This window comes from Trametes versicolor (genome assembly GCF_000271585.1).
Source record: "Trametes versicolor FP-101664 SS1 unplaced genomic scaffold TRAVEscaffold_2, whole genome shotgun sequence".
NCBI lineage: Eukaryota > Fungi > Basidiomycota > Agaricomycetes > Polyporales > Polyporaceae > Trametes > Trametes versicolor.
The window spans coordinates 2768110-2787238 of record NW_007360322.1 but is presented as its reverse complement, the minus strand read 5'-3'; the positions used below and the strand labels follow the sequence as shown (position 1 = coordinate 2787238).

At 58.6% G+C, this 19129-nt stretch overlaps 5 protein-coding genes across 5 annotated transcripts; 2 read left to right on the top strand and 3 right to left on the bottom strand.

The window, feature by feature from the left end:
* Window positions 1-782: 782 nt before the first annotated feature.
* On the top strand, window positions 783-4566 carry TRAVEDRAFT_34447 (kinase-like protein; the record flags this gene model as incomplete). The annotated part of the gene is made up of 16 exons (XM_008035478.1): window positions 783-1273; window positions 1331-1413; window positions 1466-2146; window positions 2209-2273; window positions 2338-2493; window positions 2570-2662; window positions 2759-2821; window positions 2922-2974; window positions 3055-3086; window positions 3143-3338; window positions 3487-3506; window positions 3569-3656; window positions 3716-3740; window positions 3816-4061; window positions 4111-4230; window positions 4297-4566. 16 exons carry the CDS (start codon window positions 783-785, stop codon window positions 4564-4566), a joined length of 2682 nt encoding a protein of 893 aa, XP_008033669.1.
* Window positions 4567-6337: 1771 nt separating this feature from the next.
* Window positions 6338-8322, bottom strand: TRAVEDRAFT_142040 (glycoside hydrolase). The gene is made up of 7 exons (XM_008036312.1): window positions 8008-8322; window positions 7939-7950; window positions 7829-7882; window positions 7341-7776; window positions 7189-7285; window positions 6516-7120; window positions 6338-6454 (listed from the first exon to the last, which is right to left on the bottom strand). Exons 1-6 carry the CDS (start codon window positions 8037-8039, stop codon window positions 6549-6551), a joined length of 1203 nt encoding a protein of 400 aa, XP_008034503.1. The 5' UTR covers window positions 8040-8322; the 3' UTR covers window positions 6338-6454; window positions 6516-6548.
* A 342-nt stretch (window positions 8323-8664) lies between these two features.
* Window positions 8665-9563, bottom strand: TRAVEDRAFT_161468 (uncharacterized protein; the record flags this gene model as incomplete). The annotated part of the gene is made up of 4 exons (XM_008036311.1): window positions 9451-9563; window positions 9335-9387; window positions 9076-9279; window positions 8665-9035 (listed from the first exon to the last, which is right to left on the bottom strand). The coding sequence occupies exons 1-4, from the start codon at window positions 9546-9548 to the stop codon at window positions 8665-8667; spliced, it is 726 nt and encodes a 241-aa protein (XP_008034502.1). The 5' UTR covers window positions 9549-9563.
* A 600-nt stretch (window positions 9564-10163) lies between these two features.
* Window positions 10164-12688, bottom strand: TRAVEDRAFT_62862 (uncharacterized protein). Its single transcript, XM_008036082.1, has 4 exons — window positions 12225-12688; window positions 11575-12173; window positions 11224-11523; window positions 10164-11165 (listed from the first exon to the last, which is right to left on the bottom strand). The coding sequence occupies exons 1-4, from the start codon at window positions 12557-12559 to the stop codon at window positions 10309-10311; spliced, it is 2091 nt and encodes a 696-aa protein (XP_008034273.1). The 5' UTR covers window positions 12560-12688; the 3' UTR covers window positions 10164-10308.
* Window positions 12689-13147: 459 nt separating this feature from the next.
* TRAVEDRAFT_114984 (GTP-binding protein 1) lies at window positions 13148-15900 on the top strand (the record flags this gene model as incomplete). The annotated part of the gene is made up of 14 exons (XM_008036310.1): window positions 13148-13396; window positions 13469-13699; window positions 13774-13936; window positions 13991-14082; window positions 14139-14274; window positions 14326-14575; window positions 14629-14697; window positions 14751-14802; window positions 14862-15094; window positions 15247-15365; window positions 15426-15462; window positions 15523-15571; window positions 15650-15802; window positions 15871-15900. The coding sequence occupies 14 exons, from the start codon at window positions 13148-13150 to the stop codon at window positions 15898-15900; spliced, it is 1863 nt and encodes a 620-aa protein (XP_008034501.1).
* Window positions 15901-19129: the final 3229 nt, after the last annotated feature.

Sequence of the window (19129 nt, the reverse complement as noted above, 5' to 3'; positions counted from 1 at the left end):
ATGCCCCAGTCCCTGTGCGGCCGACAGGGCTCGGGGCAGCCAATTTGCTCCGGAAGAGGCCGCCGTTCTAGTGGTGACGACTCGGCGGAGGTCCCACATTAATTTACGGCCGGGAGTCGCCCGGGCGCGAGACGTTCTGTTGGGCGCACGGGACTCTCCGCTTGTTACTAAATCGAGGGTCGACCCGGTATTCACGAGCTGGTATGAAATGCCGCATCGCTCGGCGCGGCGAGGAGGCCGTACGCGATAGGCAGGCGCAGTTTGGCGAAGACGGTAGAAAATGCAAAGGGAACGACGGCGGTGTCGAATAAGTGGCTGAATCACCAGATCGATCGGGCTGGAGTAATTCCTCTAGAGGCCGAGAGCAGTAGATAAACTTTGCGATGCAGCTTCTTGCCAGAGTCCGCTGCAGCTTCACGGGACTGCCGGGCGTTGTGTACGGCTCGGACTCGGTGCGCGAGCTGTGATCGGCCTCTGTAAACCCGGTGCGCTGGGGAGGCGTGGTCGACAGCGCGAGCAATCGATGTCCTGATACCGGCGCAGAAGTGTGGAGGGCCCAACACGACGCAGGGGAGGGCGGCTTCTGGCCAGCACCGGGGAACGGGAGGGACTCGAGCACAAGGCGAACCGTTGTTTTCGTTTGTACGTACGTGACAGGTGACCCGTCACCAGACTGATTGCCGAATCGGGCCAGTCGCGGTCCGAGGCGCACGGTGGCGGAGCGCGTCCCGTCCTCCCTGACGTCGACCCCGACGACGACCTCGAGCTCGCGCTCGACGACCATGGCCTCGCCGCGTCGCCCGCTCCCGACCCCGCCAGTCAGCGCGCCCCGCAATGAATGGGACAGCTTCTATCCGCACGCCATCCCAGGCGGTCTCCCCGACATGTACCCATATGGAAATCCGTCGAGCTTCATCGCGCCGTATCCATACCACCCCGCCAATGCTCCCCCGGCTCCGTCTACGCCTGAATACGAAGCACCATCGGCTACGCTCAGGGGCGGAACGCTCCTGCACAAGGGTTTCTATGACCTTCTCGCGCTAATCCCTTCCATTCCGTCCACCCCGTCGCCCTCGCGACTCTTCTGGCCGCGCGCTCCGAGCCCTGACCCCGAGCCCATTGCTGGCCCGAGATATGAGGAGATTGAAAGCAATGTGACTGCCGCTCCGAAACAGCCAGCTCCGCCGACGCCTCCTGTCGCTCCTGCGTTACCAAGGAATCTTAAAGCGAGGAGAATAAGCAAAGATATGGTATCGAAGCCCACGGGATTCATGTACGTTCTATTCCCGTTTGTCCGAGCCCAGGGTTGAGAACATGCGTGCCATTCCAGTCACCTTGTCCACGCATCCGATGCCGACCAAGCGGAAGCACTTCTCACCCGCTGGGGTCCCGAAGGGCAGGGCAAACTAGGAGGCAAGTGCGCGTCTATACTACGCCCATTCATTCGCCTGAGCCATAGAGATAGATCCTCGCTGGGCCGACCCTATCAAGAACTTGATCAGGTACACAAACCAAGCCCGCGCGATTAATGAGGTCGTGAGCGCAATGAAACCCACGCCGAGTGATGCGCCTTCACCTCCGCCTCTCAGGGTTGTAAATGGCATGAGTACTACGACGTCGTCTATTATCACCACTGCTGCGAGGGAGAACGTTTCCTTCACCCCGGTGTCACCAACATTCCAGCCGCACTCACCGACCATGCAATCTCCGCCGTCTCCCACTCCGGCTCAGCTTTCTCCGAGTCTGGGATTGCCGGGTAACTCCACCATTCGATGGACTGCGGGCCTGCCTGTGCATCCCGAACACGAGCAGGAAGATGCAGCCGCTATGGATCCAGACAAGGACCTCCCCGAAATACCCACTCCCCGTCCCAAGAAGCCGATCACCCCGTCACTTGCCACGCTGGAGAAAGCCGTCGCTGCAAAGATATATTTCGAAAACTTATACTTTCCTCTCTTCCGTCACCCGCCTTCCCGTGAGCAAAGACGCGTGGCGCTCGAGAAGGAGATGGCAGGTATGCAGATGAGCGAGGCCCACAAGGAGAATATCCGCCGCCGCTGGCGTCAGAACGAAACAGAATATTTGCGTGAGCGCCGTCGGAAGGTCGATGTCAACGCGTTCGTCAAGCTTCAGACAATCGGACATGGTTCGGCAGCTCCATGTGCACGTCATTCGGCTAACTAATCTCTTGTCTATTGTGTGGTCTAGGTGCATTCGGTGTTGTCTCTCTTGTTCGCGAGCGATCTACGGGGCAGCTATTTGCCATGAAACAGGTGACAGACACATCCATTGTCGCCGTAATTTGCGCTGAACAATAGTCGCGTCGACTTATCACAGCTGCGAAAGACGGACATGTTGCGGAAAGGACAAGAAGGACATGTGCGGGCGGAGCGCGACCTGCTGCGATCGGCCTCCCTCGTCAATACCCCCGGAGGTGCCGAATGGATAGTAAAGCTTTTCTACAGCTTTCAGGATCGCGACCATCTCTATCTGGTATGCGCCCGCCCACTCATGCCTCTCCTCCATCATTTGGAGCTCACTGATTTCATTTCGATTTCATATCTGATAGGTACTGCAATACATGGGCGGTGGTGATCTCCTCAACCTACTGATAGAACGGGACGTCTTTGAAGAAGATTTCACCCGGTTTTACGTCGCAGAGGTCCGGCTTCATTTCACTTCAATCACACGCTGAGGATTACTCATATGTGGATTTTACGCCGTTCATTTCTGCTTATTCCTGGGCTGCGGCGCTCAGATGGTCCTAGCTATCGAATCATGTCACAAGCATGGGTTCATTCATCGGGACATTAAGCCGGACGTGGGTATTTGGAACAATTCCACCGCTGGATGCCAGGACAATGGGCATCGGTGTGGTGCCGGAGTCCGGCGGAAGCTAATATCGTTCCTCTCCCCCACAGAACTTTTTATTCGACCCGGAAGGACACATCAAGCTGAGCGACTTCGGCCTCGCGTGAGTGATTCCTTCCCACAGGCCGGGAGCACACCCTCTGACAATTCCCTCCCCCTTCTCCCCCACTGCCTCGCTCACAGCACCGACCTGCACTGGGCGCACGATACCTCCTGTCTGTGTTCTTGGCTTCCCCCTTCACAGCGTCCGGGCTCATCTTATTCCTGGCAGACTACGAGCAACAACGCCTGCATCTGCTTCACAAGCATGGCATCGACCTCGAAGAGAGTCACGGCCTCGGAGACGGCACGCGGACCAAGCGCCTCGACCGCAAGGAGGTCGAGCGACTCATGGGCGGCGGAGACGGCCAGAGTGGGGTCTTCACATGGAGGGAGAAACACCGCCGCAAGGTAGGCCACGCCTTGCTGTCAGCCCCCGTCCACAACATTGACCTGGCATCTAATCACCGTCCGTCGTACCGCCATCCAGCTGGCATACTCCGTGTGAGTGTCTGCGCGATGTTCGGGTTGTCACCACATTAACGTCCATCACGACCGTCTTCCCTGCCACGTCAGCTGCGGTACGAACTCGTACAGTGAGCATTCAGGGTGTGCGTGCTGCTTCCTGCTCTTCGCTGACGTGTTGTGGCTGCGTCAGTGTCCCCGGAAGTAATCAGAGGCCACGGATACACGTTCTCGTGCGACTGGTGGAGCTTAGGGGTCATCATGTTTGAGTGTCTCTACGGGTACGTCACCCGGTTCGATTGTCCCGGTCAACCTTCACTGACACCGCCTGCCTGGCCAGCTTCCCCCCCTTCGTCAGCAACTCGGTCAGTCCTTGTACTTTTCTTGTACATTCAGCCACTCACCCTCCCTCGTGTGATATATCGTCATTTGTGAAACAGAGGCACGTCACCCGGCAGAAGATACTGAACTGGAAGCAGTCACTCCGTTTCCCCTCCCGCCCTAAGGTCTCTCACGAAGCGGTCAATCTGATGGAGCAGCTCCTCTGCGAGCCGGAAGACCGTCTCGGATCGCAGGCGTCGTCTTCCGTTAGCAGACCCAACTCCATGATCGTGCAGGCAAGGCGCAGCGGTTTCATCACGCCGCAGGGCACCATGGGCAGCGTGGACGGGGCACACCTGATCAAGGTCTGCACCCGCCGGGTCCGAGCTCGCTTCATCGCTGACGTCCTGGCAGACACATCCGTGGTTCAGAGGCGTCGATTGGGAGAATATCCACAGGTACCCGGCGCCATACCGACCCGAGCTACGTAGCCCGGAAGACACCAGGCACTTCGACGACGACATCCCCGCCGAGGTGAGTCACAGATACGCACCATGCCTCCGTTGTGTGATCAGTGTTGATCAATCGTGCGACGGCTAGCCCCTCGCGCCTGCCAATGGTGCGGCTGCGGATGCGACCCGAGATCCGCTGCTGCGAGACAAGGTTCATGGCGGTGAGATTCTCGAAGTCCGCAAAGCCCTCGCGTTTGCAGGCTTCACGCACAAGAGCCCGCGTGCTATCAGCTACGTCCGCGCAGACAAGGCGTTCGACCCTGAGCCTGATACGTACGGGCAAGCCGAGCCGGACAGAGGCCGTTCTGCGTTCCGCGAGGCCCGAGACGTCGGCACCGGACGTGCGATGTCGCTATAGTTCACGAACGGTACGATCCCTGACGCAACGCCCCAAGCACGAGTTCCTGCCGCGCCCGCTTTAGCTCATACCCTCGCGGCCGCCCCCATCTACCCCCGATACGATATCCCGGCGACGAGCGCGGACAGTATATTGTCGAGACATCTTGGAAGAATTCCCTGCCGCATGTACCACCACCATCTACCGCCCGGGCCCGCTCCGCGCGCGCCGTATATCTATACCGCCCTGTACCGCTACACCGATGCTCGATTTGTTTACATTAGTGAGATCTAATCTCCACAAGTGTGTACAACGTACAACATCACCGCGTGGCGGCCGCACCCATCACGCTCCGTTGGTGGACCTACAACGAGCGAGGTGGCGCCTGCGCGACTTCGACGGCTTCGCGCCTGTCGATTCGGGAAGGCACGGCTCCAAGCCGTGGGCCATGTCAACCGTAGCTCGGTGCATGGCCGCCCGCACTGCACGCGTGCCCTGCCGGCAGCCTGCCCACATGGAAGCCACCCGGTGCGCAATTCGCAATACACCCCGCGGGAAGGCCCACTGCCGCAGACGGCGCCGCTGCACCAGAGCGTGCGCTCGTCGCAGAGCGTGACAGCGGCAGCGTGTGCGGCGGACGGCAGGAGCGCGGCGGTGTGTCTCATGAGTAGCGCGCGGAGGCTAACTCTAAACCCCACTGGCACTGTCGCGGGCCACCCACCTTCCAGTGCAGATCGACGTCGTACTGCTCATATCGGTTATTTCATCGCTCGTTCTGCATGCCGACATGAAAGCCGTTTCCAAGACCACACAGAGCGAGGCTATCGCGACGGCCGCCGGTCTCAGCAGGGGGATAGGCAGGGCGTCCGCGTCAGCGTCCAACCTGGCGGTCGCAGTGCGCCTCGAGCTTCGTTCTTCTCTCTGCTTCTGAACACGTGCTAAGGGCGCATGTCAGGCGTGCCGTATGCGCAGCGCACAGCAGGCTCAGCAGTACAGTCGCTCGGGCGCGCCCGAGAACCGCAGTGCCTCGCGGTGCCTCGGGCACGTCCCGCTCAGGTCTGGCGGCGTCAGGGTCGCCGCGGTGTGTAGCTTGCACCGAGATTTAGAGCGCGCCGAGACGATCCTAGACCGACATGAGCCCAGCACGCGGAGCGTTTTACCTCACAGCGCGCGCGGTGCAATGCACTGGCCAGGGGACACGCCGCGGGGCCCATTGAGTTTGCGAGGGGCTGACGGCCGTTCGCGGGACTTCAAACGGGACCCGTTGCATCCGGAAATCGGTGGGGCATGACGAGAGTGTGCGCTTGGGACGTGCGAAGCGCTGTGGCTTTGGAACGGAGCGGTCATATTGGGAAAAGAAGGGGCAGGTGTGGCCTGAGTGTCGCTTAGCAATCTCAGAGTTTACGGAGGAGGCGGGTGGAATATCAGGAAGTGGAGTGTGGTGGCATTGATAGCCTCAGCCGACAGAGGCGATAGCTTCGTGGACCTGTGGCACAAGGTTATCGTTCTGCACGCCTCTGATAGTCAATCAGGCCAACTTTCAAGCCGTCCTTTAGACAGCTCAGGGGAGAAACGTTTGGTGGCGTATGAGTTCAGCACGTACGTCGCTCTCGCCTGAGCGACCGTAACGGCACTCCTTCGGCTGCTGTTGCATTCCAAGAAAGGCAATCGTTCAAGAACGAATGATAGACGCCGACGACGATCCACAAGGTTGCGGGTGGATCATTTGCAATGAACATATGCACATACTTGGCGCAGAAGTGTTTTCTGCCGAGTAAGAGGGGCTTCCATGGCCTCGTGCAGAAGACCCTTACGTCTATGAGGCGCCATACAAGCAAGAGATTTACCCATTATATTCGTACAGTGCATGCCGTTGAGAAGCAATGTCCATTATCTGATACGTACCGTACTAAACCAAGAATGTCAGCGAAGATTCATAACCCCGCGCGCACGAAGGCAGCACCTCGTACCTGGTATTCGCCACGCGCGGGTCCACGCGGATCTTACGGCATCCCCGCCCTCATGTTGTCATACTGGCTCCCCTCGTACTGCAGCCAGTTCGGGCTGCGGTCGAGCTCGCCCATCGCGTCCTTGACGACCGCGACGAGGCTCTGGCCCGGCTGCGCCTCCTTTCCTGGGCCAGCCTCCATGCCATCGCGCGGGGGCCCCTTGTCCCCACTCAGTTCCCAGAACATGCTGCCGCGAAGGCCCTCGCGCTTGATCCACTCGCCCTTCCAGCGTCCGACGAGCTCATTGTCGAAGCTGATCATTTCCTTCTTCTGGTAGTCGTACGACCAGCTCGCCGCGAGCTTGTCGTCCTGGAACAGGTATGATCCGGGCAGCGGCAGCGCGCGGTAGTCGTATGAGCCTTGCTCCCAGCTGCCGGGTCCGACGCCCTGGAAGGGGTGGCCTGGCCCCTCTGTGTTCATGAAGCTTCGTCCGTAGAGGGGAACGCCCATGACGATCTTGTCGCGCGCGACACCCTGAGAGATGTACCAGTTGATAGCCTGGGAGGCACTGATCTGGCCCCCGAAGATGTTCGCCTGATGGCCTGCGACGCTGTCCCAAGAACCGGCTGCGACGACCGAACCTTCGGGTCAGTAGACTAATACATGCGGCGAAATACCCGCAATGAAAACGAACCGAAGTCGTATGCCATCATATTCCAGAAGTCAAGGGACTGGTCCATTTCGCGCACATGCAGCTTCTTGTAGTTATCAGGGCCACACGGTGCTGCGATCTGTGCGGCATGTGAGCACGCGCGAGTCCGCGAAGCAAATAGCACGTTCGCTCACTGTCAATAGGAACCTGTAGTTCGCGCCCTTTCGCCGCGCATGGGCGTCTAGGCCTTCCCGGAGCTCGCGCAGCAGCTGCACGTAACCGCGAGCTTGTTCGTCGTTCTGCGGATATTCGTAGTCGATATCGAGCCCATCGAGTCCATTGTCCTCCAGCAGCCGAATCGAAGACGCCACGAACTTCGAGCGCAGCGCGGGGTTTACGACAATGGGGTGGAAAGTCGGGGAGTACGTCCATCCGCCGATAGAGAGGATCAGCTTGAGGTGACGGTTCTGCTTCTTGAGATTGTAAAGCGCCTTGAAGTTGCCATACAAGTTCTTGCCCTGGTCATTCCAGGAATCACCGGGGTAGTGGATCTCTTGGTCGGCCCAGGTATCTGACAGGAAGACTTCTCCGGTGTCGGCTTTGAGGTTCGCGAATGCGTAGAGAATGTGTCTGCGCCTAAGTGTCAGCAATATTGAAGCCGGGAAGGAGGGCCATAACGTACGTCAGGTTGTCGACCGGAATCATTGACGGCGGGTACTTTCTGCCATAGATTCCCCTACATGGACATATATCGTACCGCATGACATTGTAGCCGACGTTTAAGTGACTTACCAGTTTACGAAGCTGCAGAACGATAGGAATGGGCCTTGTCATACACAGATCGATGCAAGAAGCACTTACTAGCCGACGCTGTACTTTCCGCCCGAAGCCATGTCTGTATCGTTCGCGGGTAGTACACTTGGTAGTGCGGGTTCCTTAACCACGTCTTCCTCGATGTTCCCAGATGAGATATCCGGTGCCAAATCAGGAACCACTTCTCTTCCCGCGGACCACTGCTCCGATCGGTAGGCTGCTAGAGAGACGAGGGTGATGGTGACGGCAAAGAGGAGGATTCTGCGGACAGTCACCAGACGCGAGCGAGTTTTCTGGGGAGCAGAGGGAGGCTGTGGCTCAGGCTGTGCGTCCGACTCGGAGGGTAGAGGTTCGTACGACGGCTCGGGCATGCTATGCGGACGCTGTTGCGCAGGCGCGGACGTCGACGTATTGCGGCGGGAGCGACTGCGGCAAATCCCGCAGTTGACCTCATCGCTTCCCCCTTGCACGTGATAAAACGCGTCGCGTCGCGTGTATATTGCACGCGTACACTGCCTGTGATCAACGTGCGAGAGAGGATCGATCGACGAGGAACGGTTCACGCATGTTTTCAGGATGTGGAAGTACATTCGAACACACGACAAAACATTTTTACGGAGGTACAAACATAGGACACCGGAACGTCCAAACATCTCGGCCGTGTATTCCTCCGGCTCGAAGACCGCTCCACCGAGGAAATACCATTTAACAGAGGCAGGGTAGATGGAGCGTAACGAGCGTACAGGAGGCGCCTGCGGGCGTATCATTGCCCTCCTGGAAGAAGACGTCGAACACATCCGCATCGCTCGTGCTGCACGCGAGGAAGTTCAGCTGGCGCGGCGCAGTGGTGATGATCGTGTCGCCCTCGAGGCCCCAGTCCGTGGTGCTCGCCACCGCGTCGAACGTGAGCGGCTTGTACGAGGTCGCCGCGCCCTCGTCGACGTTGAGGTACAGCTTCGAGCCGTCCGCGCCGTCCAGGGAGATTGTGCTGCCGATCGTGAAGTACCCCGAGGATGCCTCAGGCCCGAGCACGGGCTTCGTGCCACTCGCTGCGCGCGAGATAGGAGTCGTCAGTGCTGCGCTGGGGTGCCCCGCGGGATGCGCCACGCTGCTCACCGTCGCTCTGCAGGTAGAAGTGGTAGACGGGAGGTTGATCGGCGCGGATCTGTGACCCAGTCGGCGTTGCGCCACTCGCCGTGGTGGTGGGTCCCTGCGGCACCGTCACTGTGGGTGACGGAGGGACTGGGGTAGGAGTGATCGTCGCGACTGGCGCCGTGCTCGCGGGTTCGGACGCAGCCCCGGGGACACACTGCGAGTAGTCTGCGGGCGGGGGCCGTCATTAGCGGAACTGCGCGCCAGCACCGATCCCACATACAGTCGTTAAGCACTGTGCACACTGCCCCCGCAGCGCACGTCGTTGCACCTGCCCTGGAAGAGGTCTCAGTCGACCCTGTCTCATTGGCCGCAGGGATGAGCAGGGCAGCGACTCACCAGCCGACACCACCGCACTGCCCGTAGATAGGAGCTTGGGCAAAGGCTTGCGAGGCGAGGACGAGCAGGCTCGATGCGAGGAGGATGCCGTGGAACATGTTGGCGGTGAGTTTGTGGCTCGACGCGTGCAGCACGCCGCCATGTTCCGCTAGCGTGATATACGGGACCGGAGTAAGAATGGAGAAACTTCGTTGTGGTTGATGCGGCCACGCGAGGTTGTCCCATTTATGCCTGCGGCGGCAGTTTCTTCGGTATGATGTCTGACCACGCGAGGGCGCTGCGACTGGTCAGAAGACCGGCCGGTATGAGGGTGATTCTGAAAGAAGGATAGGTACACCTCATTTGGTGGCGTACGCTATGTTAATCATGAACTCGATTGGATCGACATAACTGAATGCTCGACGGTGCTGAACGCCGTAACGTTAGTGATTGCAAAATGAGATCGAGGAAGCATGGTCTAGACGTAGCCGGCGGGAGGTTGTGGGTCCACCTGCACTTGAACAAGCGCCACTAGGCCAGTACAAGTAAGACCGGTGTTGCCTCGGGATGGCTAGTCGAGTCGCTCGGAGTAAGTAACGCTCGCATGTCATAAACCGAGGCAAATGACACGTACCTGGCCACAGTGACGACGCAAATAGCTAGAGATTCTGGATGCAACTGCGAGCGATGAGCTTACCTGTAATTTGGGACAGTCGACTCATCTCGGAGCACCAGTTGGTATCGTTCGGCTACAATTGTCCACCTCGTACATCCAGATGGCGATAATCCAACGAAGTCTGCTGCGCCCCTGCTCGTCTTGAACCCCACACGTCCCTCCAGATCGGCGGCGTCAACCTGGTCCATCTCCCCAGATCGGCCTCAACCCCTTATGTCCCTCCAGATTGGCGTCAACGCCTGCGCAACGGTGTTCGCCGCGACCTCCAGACACCCACGCGTCTCCTCGTCCGCGACGCTCTTCAGCACCCCCCGCGCGCGCCACCGGTCGGGATGGAACCGCTTGTGGCTCTTCTCCACGAACGCCTTGTAGTCCTGCGCGCGCATGTGCTGGCGCGCCGCGGCGAAAAAGTCCTCCACCGACGACCACTCGATGTCCTCCACGCGCAACGTCACGGGCGAGTGCAGCACCGGCCACGGGATGATCTCGAACATGACCGGGTCCTCCGCAGTGAACTTGGCGGCGTCGAACGCCTCGGAGAGCAGCTTGTACCGCTCAATCGCGCGGCTTGTTGTCCACGGCCCGTAGGACCACCGCTCCCGTTCGCGCCGGCGACGCTGTTCGCGCTCGCGCTCGACGCGCTCCTGCTCGGCACGCGCGCGCCGCTCGGTCTCCGCCGCTGCGGCTGCGGCGCGCTGGCGTTGGCGCAGGTCTTCTGCGGCAGCAGCAGCTTTGCGACGCCGCTCCTCTTCCTGGCGTGCGCGGTTCACTTCTGCCTCTGCACGGTCATGAGCAGCGCGCCTGCGGGCTTCTTGTTCCCAGAGCGGGCGGTCCCGCTCGAGCTCGGCGAGCTTGCGCCGCGACTCCTCGATGGCAGCTAATCGCTGCGTCTCTTCTTCGTCAATCGGATTGGTGTTTGTGCCAGATTCTGGGTCGGCACTAGGCTGTGGGTCGGCGCGCGCGTCAGCCGGGGGTTCGTCCGCGTCATTGCCTGTCGGTTCGGTGCTCATGCCCGAATCTGAGCGCGCGCGCACGTCATCTCGCGGTTCACTACCAACGCCTGTCGAACATTGTTAGGAATGGATTGTGCAATGGGGAACAACCAGAAATAAACGCACTGTCGCTGCCCTGCGATCCGTGTGGCGTGCCTCTGGGAGTGTCCGCGAGAATGTCTTCCCATAGCCGCCGCTCCCGCTGCTCTTTGAGACGGCTAGCGTATTCTTGACGGTCCTGCGATTGCGCCATCTTGCTCTGCTTGCGCTGTGAACGCTTCCTATCCGCGTACGGAGCGTGTGGGCGCGGAATATACGTGGTACCGAAGGATAGAGAGAACGTCTCCCCCGCTCGCAATTTCTTGCTGTTGCTCGCATATGCAGAGCTATAATCGGGGTCTCTCACATGATCATCCTCTGCGTAAACTGAGCTAGAGTTTAGCAGATATCGTTCAAAAACTGCATATAACTACATACCTTTATGCTTCGGGGCTCCCGGGGGCGCTGTTGGAGGGACGCCGTTGGGCGCTGGCTCGGCCGTCGGAGGAGTGTCGTCTTCCATGGTGAGATCCACGATATCTGGTGTTCGCGAGCGGTTGCTGTCGAATGAGGAGGAGCCCATATTCGCCTTCATCTTCTCGCGTTGTTCTTTCCGCCGCGCCTCCTGCGCTTTGCGGCGGGCGTTGCGTCCTCCGGAGGAACGCCCATTACCGGGGGCGCCGCGCATAAACTCCTCTGCGACGATCTCCTCGACCTCATCTTCGTCGTCGGATTCCGTTATGGACTCCATGCCGCTGTCCTCCTCATCCGTAACAAGGTTGACGACGGTGCGAAATTTCTTGTGAATCCCGGGCGACACGGGAACGGCGCCCTCGTTGTCGGAGGAGGTAGAAGAACGGCGTTTCCTGTGTGCATCTGCCTTGCTGCTCGCCTGTGAAGAGGGGGCGCTTTGAGGCTGGCTTCCTGGGAGCTTGCGCGTGATGACCGGATCCCCCGGAAAGTTCGGGATGTAGCAGTCATAGGCGGGGTCGAGCTTGTAGATGTCCCATTGGTCTTCGGAGCAGATCACAAACTCCCTATGGTTGTATGAGGAACGAGAGTCACGCAAGCAAGCCAAAGCTGCTCACCCGTCGATGATGATTCTCCGTGGCCAAACGCCTTCATCCTCCACCCCTGGCGCGCGGCGCGCACGCGGTACAAACCTCCAACGTCCTGTTCCGCGACCTCCGGGCGGGGTCTCGATAACGATGCGTTTCGGACGAACGGGCTCCGGATCGTGGCGTTTGCGCGCATGGGTTCCGCTGCTCGCGGCTGTGAGAGGATCGAAGACGGCGAAAGAGAGCGTAGATCCTGGTACGCGTAAGAGTCGTGCTGGTTGCGAGCTATCAATTACGCCTGGTCTTGTGCCGTGAAGTTGTCGTGGTGCTGGAAGACGCGAAGGTCCTGCTGGTGCGAATGACATCGCGTCGGGTCGCGTCGAAGTGTATAGATGTCACCGTATAGTCGATTGTCCCACGTTCGGTGTTGTGAATGTTCAGAGTCGCCAAGCCAAAGAGCCAGACATAAAGTACAGAATAAGCGTACACGTCCGATGTCGGCGAGGTCCTAGCAAACGGGAATGAGTGAAGGAGAACAGAGGAGAACACGTTGGTACAGCAGCCGCAGGGTAGCCACAACCGCGGGCGCTCCTTCAAAAAGTGGCATCACGTGCACAGACGCGCGTCTATCTGAGTGACGCCCATGATGCGAAGGCATCTTCGTTTGTCTCATTCTGTTCACTCAATCACTTCGGTACGTTCTCGCAGCATCATACTGAGCTGGGACGAATTGTGCAGCGAAATATTTCGCCAGGTATTCCTTGGTCAATACTCGAGACGGTACGCTGTGGCCAGCTCCATCGTCGCGATGTGACGAGTCATGACTTTCTATAGACTCGGTGACATCCGCGCGTTCGCTGCTTAGATCCGACCCTGACTGAGCTTGACTCGTCCTGCTCAGTGCACGGTCAAATAGCCCCGCAGAGGCTCCACGAAACTCATACTCTGCCACCATGACCAGCTTACGAACGTTCCAAACTGAGATTGACCAAATACACAACCGCGAGGTCGCGAAGCAGCGCGCGTTCGCGGTCGCTGAACGGGCCAAGGACGTCAAGAAGACCCCCGCGAAGGGCCACGCGCGCAAGGAGAGCACGGAGGTCGTTGATCCGCCGAAGAGTGCGGGGAAGGAGCCAATAGCGGCCCCTCCAGCTTCCGGGGAAGAGGATGTCGCGTTGTCAGATATCGATGAGCGGTTACAGGTGCGGGGTACCCGCTCGTACATGGCCGTCTGTAGCTAACAAAGGAACGTGAATGCGCGGTCGGACGTAAAGCCTCTACTGCTGTCGCGATTACCGGAGAAGCTCGAGCAGGCGAGGAACCTGATTGCCTCATTACTTACCCGAACGCGCGGGGAGTACGTCTTCCGAATAGGTTCCCATCCTCCCGAGGCCAGGCTATTTTCGGGGAGAGCGTTGAACGAGGGTGATGGTTGGGTGGGAACGCCTCGTACAGTCAGCGAGCTCGACACTATCGTCGAGGAGACGAAGAAGGCTGTGGACGAGGTCGGAGGGCAGGCGAGTTCTCGTTTCTATCCTGCAAGACTTGAAGCACGTCGCTTAACTTACGGATTGTGCAGACCTCAATACTTTTTGATAGCAGACCGGAACACCCCCGAGCAGCATTGCTCTTACGATTACCACCGCCCGACGTTTCCACTACGCCGGAAGTTCGCTGTGCAGTAGTAGGTAACGTCGACAGCGGCAAGTCGACCACATTAGGCGTATTAACACGAGGTAGCCGTGATACTGCATGCACTATATGCGGGTACTCACCTGCTACCACGCATACAGGAGCATTAGACGACGGTCGTGGACGTGCGCGAGTCAGCTTATTCCGACATAAGCATGAAATCGAGAGCGGGCGCACTTCCAGTGTCGGCATGGAGGTACGTCTCTACTCGGAGCAACCTTTTTGCGTCACTCAATGCTTCCACCCGTGAAGATCCTTGGGTTCGGCCCCACAGGGAAGCCTATATTGCCCCCGGCAGCTAACTCCAACGACCCGGAAACTATTCGTCGCGAGAAGATGGGCTGGGAGGAGATCTCCAGACAGGCGTCGAAGATCATCTCGTTCAGCGGTGAGCACACAACATGTTCTTGAGATATACGACTACTTACGAGTATGCCAGACTTGGCTGGGCACGAACGATATCTGAAGACAACCCTGTACGGGTTGACGTCGGGGTCGCCATCCTGCGTCATTCTCATTGTCGGTGGAAACGCCGGGCTCATCGGCATGTCCAAGGAGCATCTGGCGATAGCTCTGGCTTTGAGTGTGCCTGTGGTAGTCTGCATAACCAAGATTGACATGACGCCGCCAAACATTCTTGCCAAGACAGTCGAGCAGGTGTCGAAGATCTTGCGTAGCCCAGGTTGCAGGTAAGCCCGTGCCGTGGCGGGTGGGTCTGGTCACTATACCGATGGACTTGCAGGAAAACGCCAGTCTTTGTGAAGTCCATGGAGTGCGCCGTAGCTGTGTCCCAGGCTTTCGGAAAGGACCGGTAGGTCCCATCTTCTGGTCCGCCAAGGACCCTTTAATCGACGTCTCCACCAGATTAGCACCGGTTTTCCAATTATCGAATGTCACAGGCGACGGCCTGGACTACGTGAGTTGCAGTCCACATCCAGATATCCGTGGCGTCCTCAGCTCACCACTGTCCGCTAGTTCCGGACCTTCCTCAATTTGCTCCCGGCCAGCGAGAGCGACAAGGAGAAGTTTACGGCCGATCAACCATTAGAGTACTCGATTACCGAGGTGTACTCCGTGCCGTACGTGGGCACCGTCGTCGATGGTATCATCAACTCTGGGTCCATCAAGGCTGGCGACGCTGTGCTCTTCGGCCCGGACTCGAACGGGAACTTCCACGCTACTACCGTCAAGACCATTGAGCGTAAACGGTGCGTCCTCAGGTCCTTCATTCCCGCCCTACCCTTCCCAGTCTGCCATCCACAATCTGTGATAGCCCTCGCCATCTACATTCCCGCCGCTCTCTTCCCAGGTTGCCGTCCACAGTTGACAGGCACATGTTCTGACACGACACCTGTATTAGGGCGCGGGTGCAGAGCGCGGACGCGGGGCAGTGCGTATCCTTCGCGCTCAAGCGCGTAAGACGTTCCGAAGTCCGGAAGGGCATGGTGCTCGTGCACAAGACCGACACGCCGCCCAAAGGTAAGCTCTGACATCCTGTTCTTCCTAGCGCGATCGATCGCATTTACCGGCGTTCGGTAGCTGTACGTCAATTCGAGGGACAGGTCCTCATACTCTAGTACGTACTCGCGTTGATCTGCGCTCTCATCCGTATGCGGGCTGACGGAGCGCCGCCCAGCCACAACACGACGCTGCAGCGCAACTACCAGGCCATGCTGCACTGTGGGGTAAGCATCCATCACTCGGACGCGACGCGTCAAATGTTCTGAGACTCGGACGCGCACTTATCCATCTATCCATCGCAGGCGGTGCGCCAGACGGTGCGGATCATCAGCATGGACCACCCGCAGGGCATCCTGCGCACGGGCGACCGCGCGACGGTCACATTTGAATTCATCGCACAACCCGAGTACATCAAGGAGGGCATGAAGCTGCTCTTCCGCGAGGGGAAGACGAAGGTGCGGTCAGCTGCCGCGTGCGCGCGTCCGTTCTGTGCGAGTACTCACTTCGATTCCCTTGTGTGCAGGGTCTCGGGGTCATCACGCGATTACTGTGACGGGCTGCCTGCAAGTTCTATCTGGACATCGCGCTCGCTGTTCATCTCTCGGAAGGTGGACGCGGACCGTTGTCTGTGTTTGGCTGGCGACGTTGTGCACCTTCCCCGTCTTCGCTTAGTGTTTTTTCGTTGTCGCAGCAACGTGCTGAAGGGCCGTTGTACTCTGGAATCTGGATATCTGGGCGCCGCGTCCATGGAGATGGAGAGGCGCTGTCTGTAGCATACGGCAGCCGTGCCTGCTGTGTATCATTATCCGGATATCTGTATATGTGTTTGTGTGTTCCAGTGCAGGAATATGCCGCGGGTGTCTCTCGACGACCTTATTGCCTGGCTCATCCGGGTTTGGCGGACTCCTGCCCGTTGTCTCCCTCATCTGCAGCCTTCCTCCTTCATGCTTCAAGAGTGCACTCAAGGTTGGTTTGGCTAGTCGGCAACCGCGCACCGCGGAGAATGGTCCGAACATGACAGTCCAATGCAGACAAAGCCCGATCGGTACCACAAATGAGCATCGCATTATATTCAGGCTCGCACTGATCCGCAGTTGGTTGCAACGGATTGGGGCCGACGCTGAAAGCAAGGCTTGGGCCAAGGCCCAAAGGATGCCGGGGGCCAGGCAACATCATATAATGATCAACACAGCCGCAGATGCTAGCCGCGACGCAGTACGACAGGACCCCCGCCTATGCCGCCAAAGGTCCGATCGTAGTGTCGACTAAAGTGCCCTCAAAAGAGGCCTTATGTCCGAGTCATAATGTCGTACAAACGAGCCTTATATGGTTCAATGTCCGATAATCTCTGTCGACTAAATGGGCCTATGCCGCCCGAGGTCCGATCAGGCATGTCGACTAAAAGGGTAGCTGGCTGGACAATGACTCTGACGCCCACGTCTCTCTGCGGCACCATGCATGGGACGGAGGCTCTCTGTCCCGGATGCCTCTCCAGCTTGAGCAATTCGTCGACCTCACTGCCCGCTGATGTCCAAATACATACTTTCTTGGGCCTATTCGAACGAAATCAACACTGCGTGCTCGACGCTATTCTAAGTCGCCTTATGAAGCACCCCCATACGGCCCTCGCTGGTGGGGATTCTCTGATCTTGCTTGAGCTAACATCGACAGGACCTCATGGCACGGGTGCCGTCGCCTCATAGCGCGAAATATGTGGGAGGAGGACGTGCTCCTTTCCCCCGGAGTCCACCCTCAAACTGCGATCCCGCCCGTCCCCCTCGTCCTCGCGTTCGAGTGCACCTTCTTGTGACTCGTTGGTATGTGTTCGGGCGTCGAATCCTCTGTCCAGCGATCTGATAGTGAGATATGTAGCCCAGGGATACGCTTGCGTCGACAATGGATGCCATAGCTCCGCAGGACGAGATGCAGACCGACCCGGTAAGTGTTTGTACGTAGACATCGAAGTCCACTTCGTGTTTATTTACTCCACATGCTCTAGCACCCATCCGTCCTCGGAGGCGTCTTAACGCCACACAGCGACAATATGGATGCCGTCATCGCCGCCTCTGAGTGGCTGGCACATCCCAGTCGCATTGACTTGGATGCAGCTCACCGCTGTGGCGATCGGCTTGAGTTCGTCTTAGGCTATGATCAGGTACCGGGATTCGGGCCCGCGGTTTCACTGCGCACGAAGGACATTCTCTCGCTGCTCTCTAGCGAATGGCTTGGCGATGATATTTTGAACGCCGGACTCGATTGGCTTATGCAGCAACATACGAGAACGACATCTCGCATCCGTCTCGGCAACTGTCTCCTTGTTCTCGGTCTTGCCGGCATGAAGCGCCGAGGTAGCTATAACCCCCGCAAGTGCTCTCCCCTCGACCAAGACATACGCTCTGGGCAGGTCGATGTGCTGTATATCCCCCTCCATGTCTCCGGCAACCACTGGACATTGCTTTGCGTCAACATCAGTTCCGGCTCGTACACATATGCAGATTCTCGCAACGCCGCTGCCACTCCCCCTTCCGACACTATCGGTGTTCTCTTCTGGTGGTTGACAAGCCTTCTACCCCATCTCAAGTGTCCATTGATCTCTGCAGGGAAACCAGATTGGGTGGTACCTGTACAGGAGGATATCCATTCTTGTGGTGTGGTGGTACTGAGCTCTCTGGGCGCCATCCTTCTGGGCGAGCCACCTTGGGCTCAGCATTGCGCGGACATGCATCGAATGGAATGGTTCATCCGTCTGACGGCGGGATTAGCCGATGGTGACGAGGTGTGTATCAGTCTCCCTGTGTATAGCGTCATAGTATGTCATCCTGACTAGTTGAATAGGAGGGCGACACAGAAGATTTAGGTGATGATGGGACACTCCCGGACGTCATCATGGACGATACTTCAGCTGCTACGGGTGTTCCTCTACCTACCTCTTTCAGTGGTGGCCCTCGCTGTGCTATGGTAACTCTCACCTTGGACGCTGTCGACTGGGACTCGTACCTGGGCACGGGCGACTCTCCGCTCTCGGATGAGTCCCCGAATGGCTCTTGCGATGCGCCGTCGGCACAAGGTCCAGTCTCTTTGACACCATCCCCTGCATCACTCACCCTCCCCTCCCCTTGCCCCTCGCCCTCCGCTGTTCCTACTGGGCCGTCTACGCGCGCTGGAAAGCGCGCCCTGCCATCTTCTGATGTGCCTAGCGCTTCGGACAACGACTCGCGCTCGAGGAAGCCTAGGCTGACAAGCCATGTGTCATCTCGGCCCTCGTCATGGTCCTACCAGAAAGACCTCGTCGAGCAGTCAAAGCTTCCAGATTTCGAGGCTGACGAGGAGAAGCTAGCAAAATTTCGGAAGAAGATCCTCGCCGACGACCCGCATGTATTCTTCGATCCTATTGATTGTCGACGGCTCCGCTGCTCTGCTTGTGCCACTTGGGTCGTTGTTCCGCTTTTGTATGATGTCTCGGGCTGGCGTGTACACCGCAAGTCAGGGAAGTGCGGTCGCAACCGCAGCACTGGTCTAGTGTCAACCTCGCTCCTCACGTGGTGCAAACCTGTACCGAAGGAGAGCCAGTCTATCTCAACCCTGAAGCCGCCTCCACCCCGTGATGTCCCGTGCCCTGGTGTTCAACGAGCGCAAGACGAACGCGTTTCACGCTACCTCGCACGAACTTCCACCAATGGCGGCGGTGCGCCTTCACGCGCTGCGCTTGCGCGCGAACTGTTTCAGACCGATGCTCGGCCGGCGGAGGAGTGTTCATGGGTCAACCTCAGCTTCGACGAGCG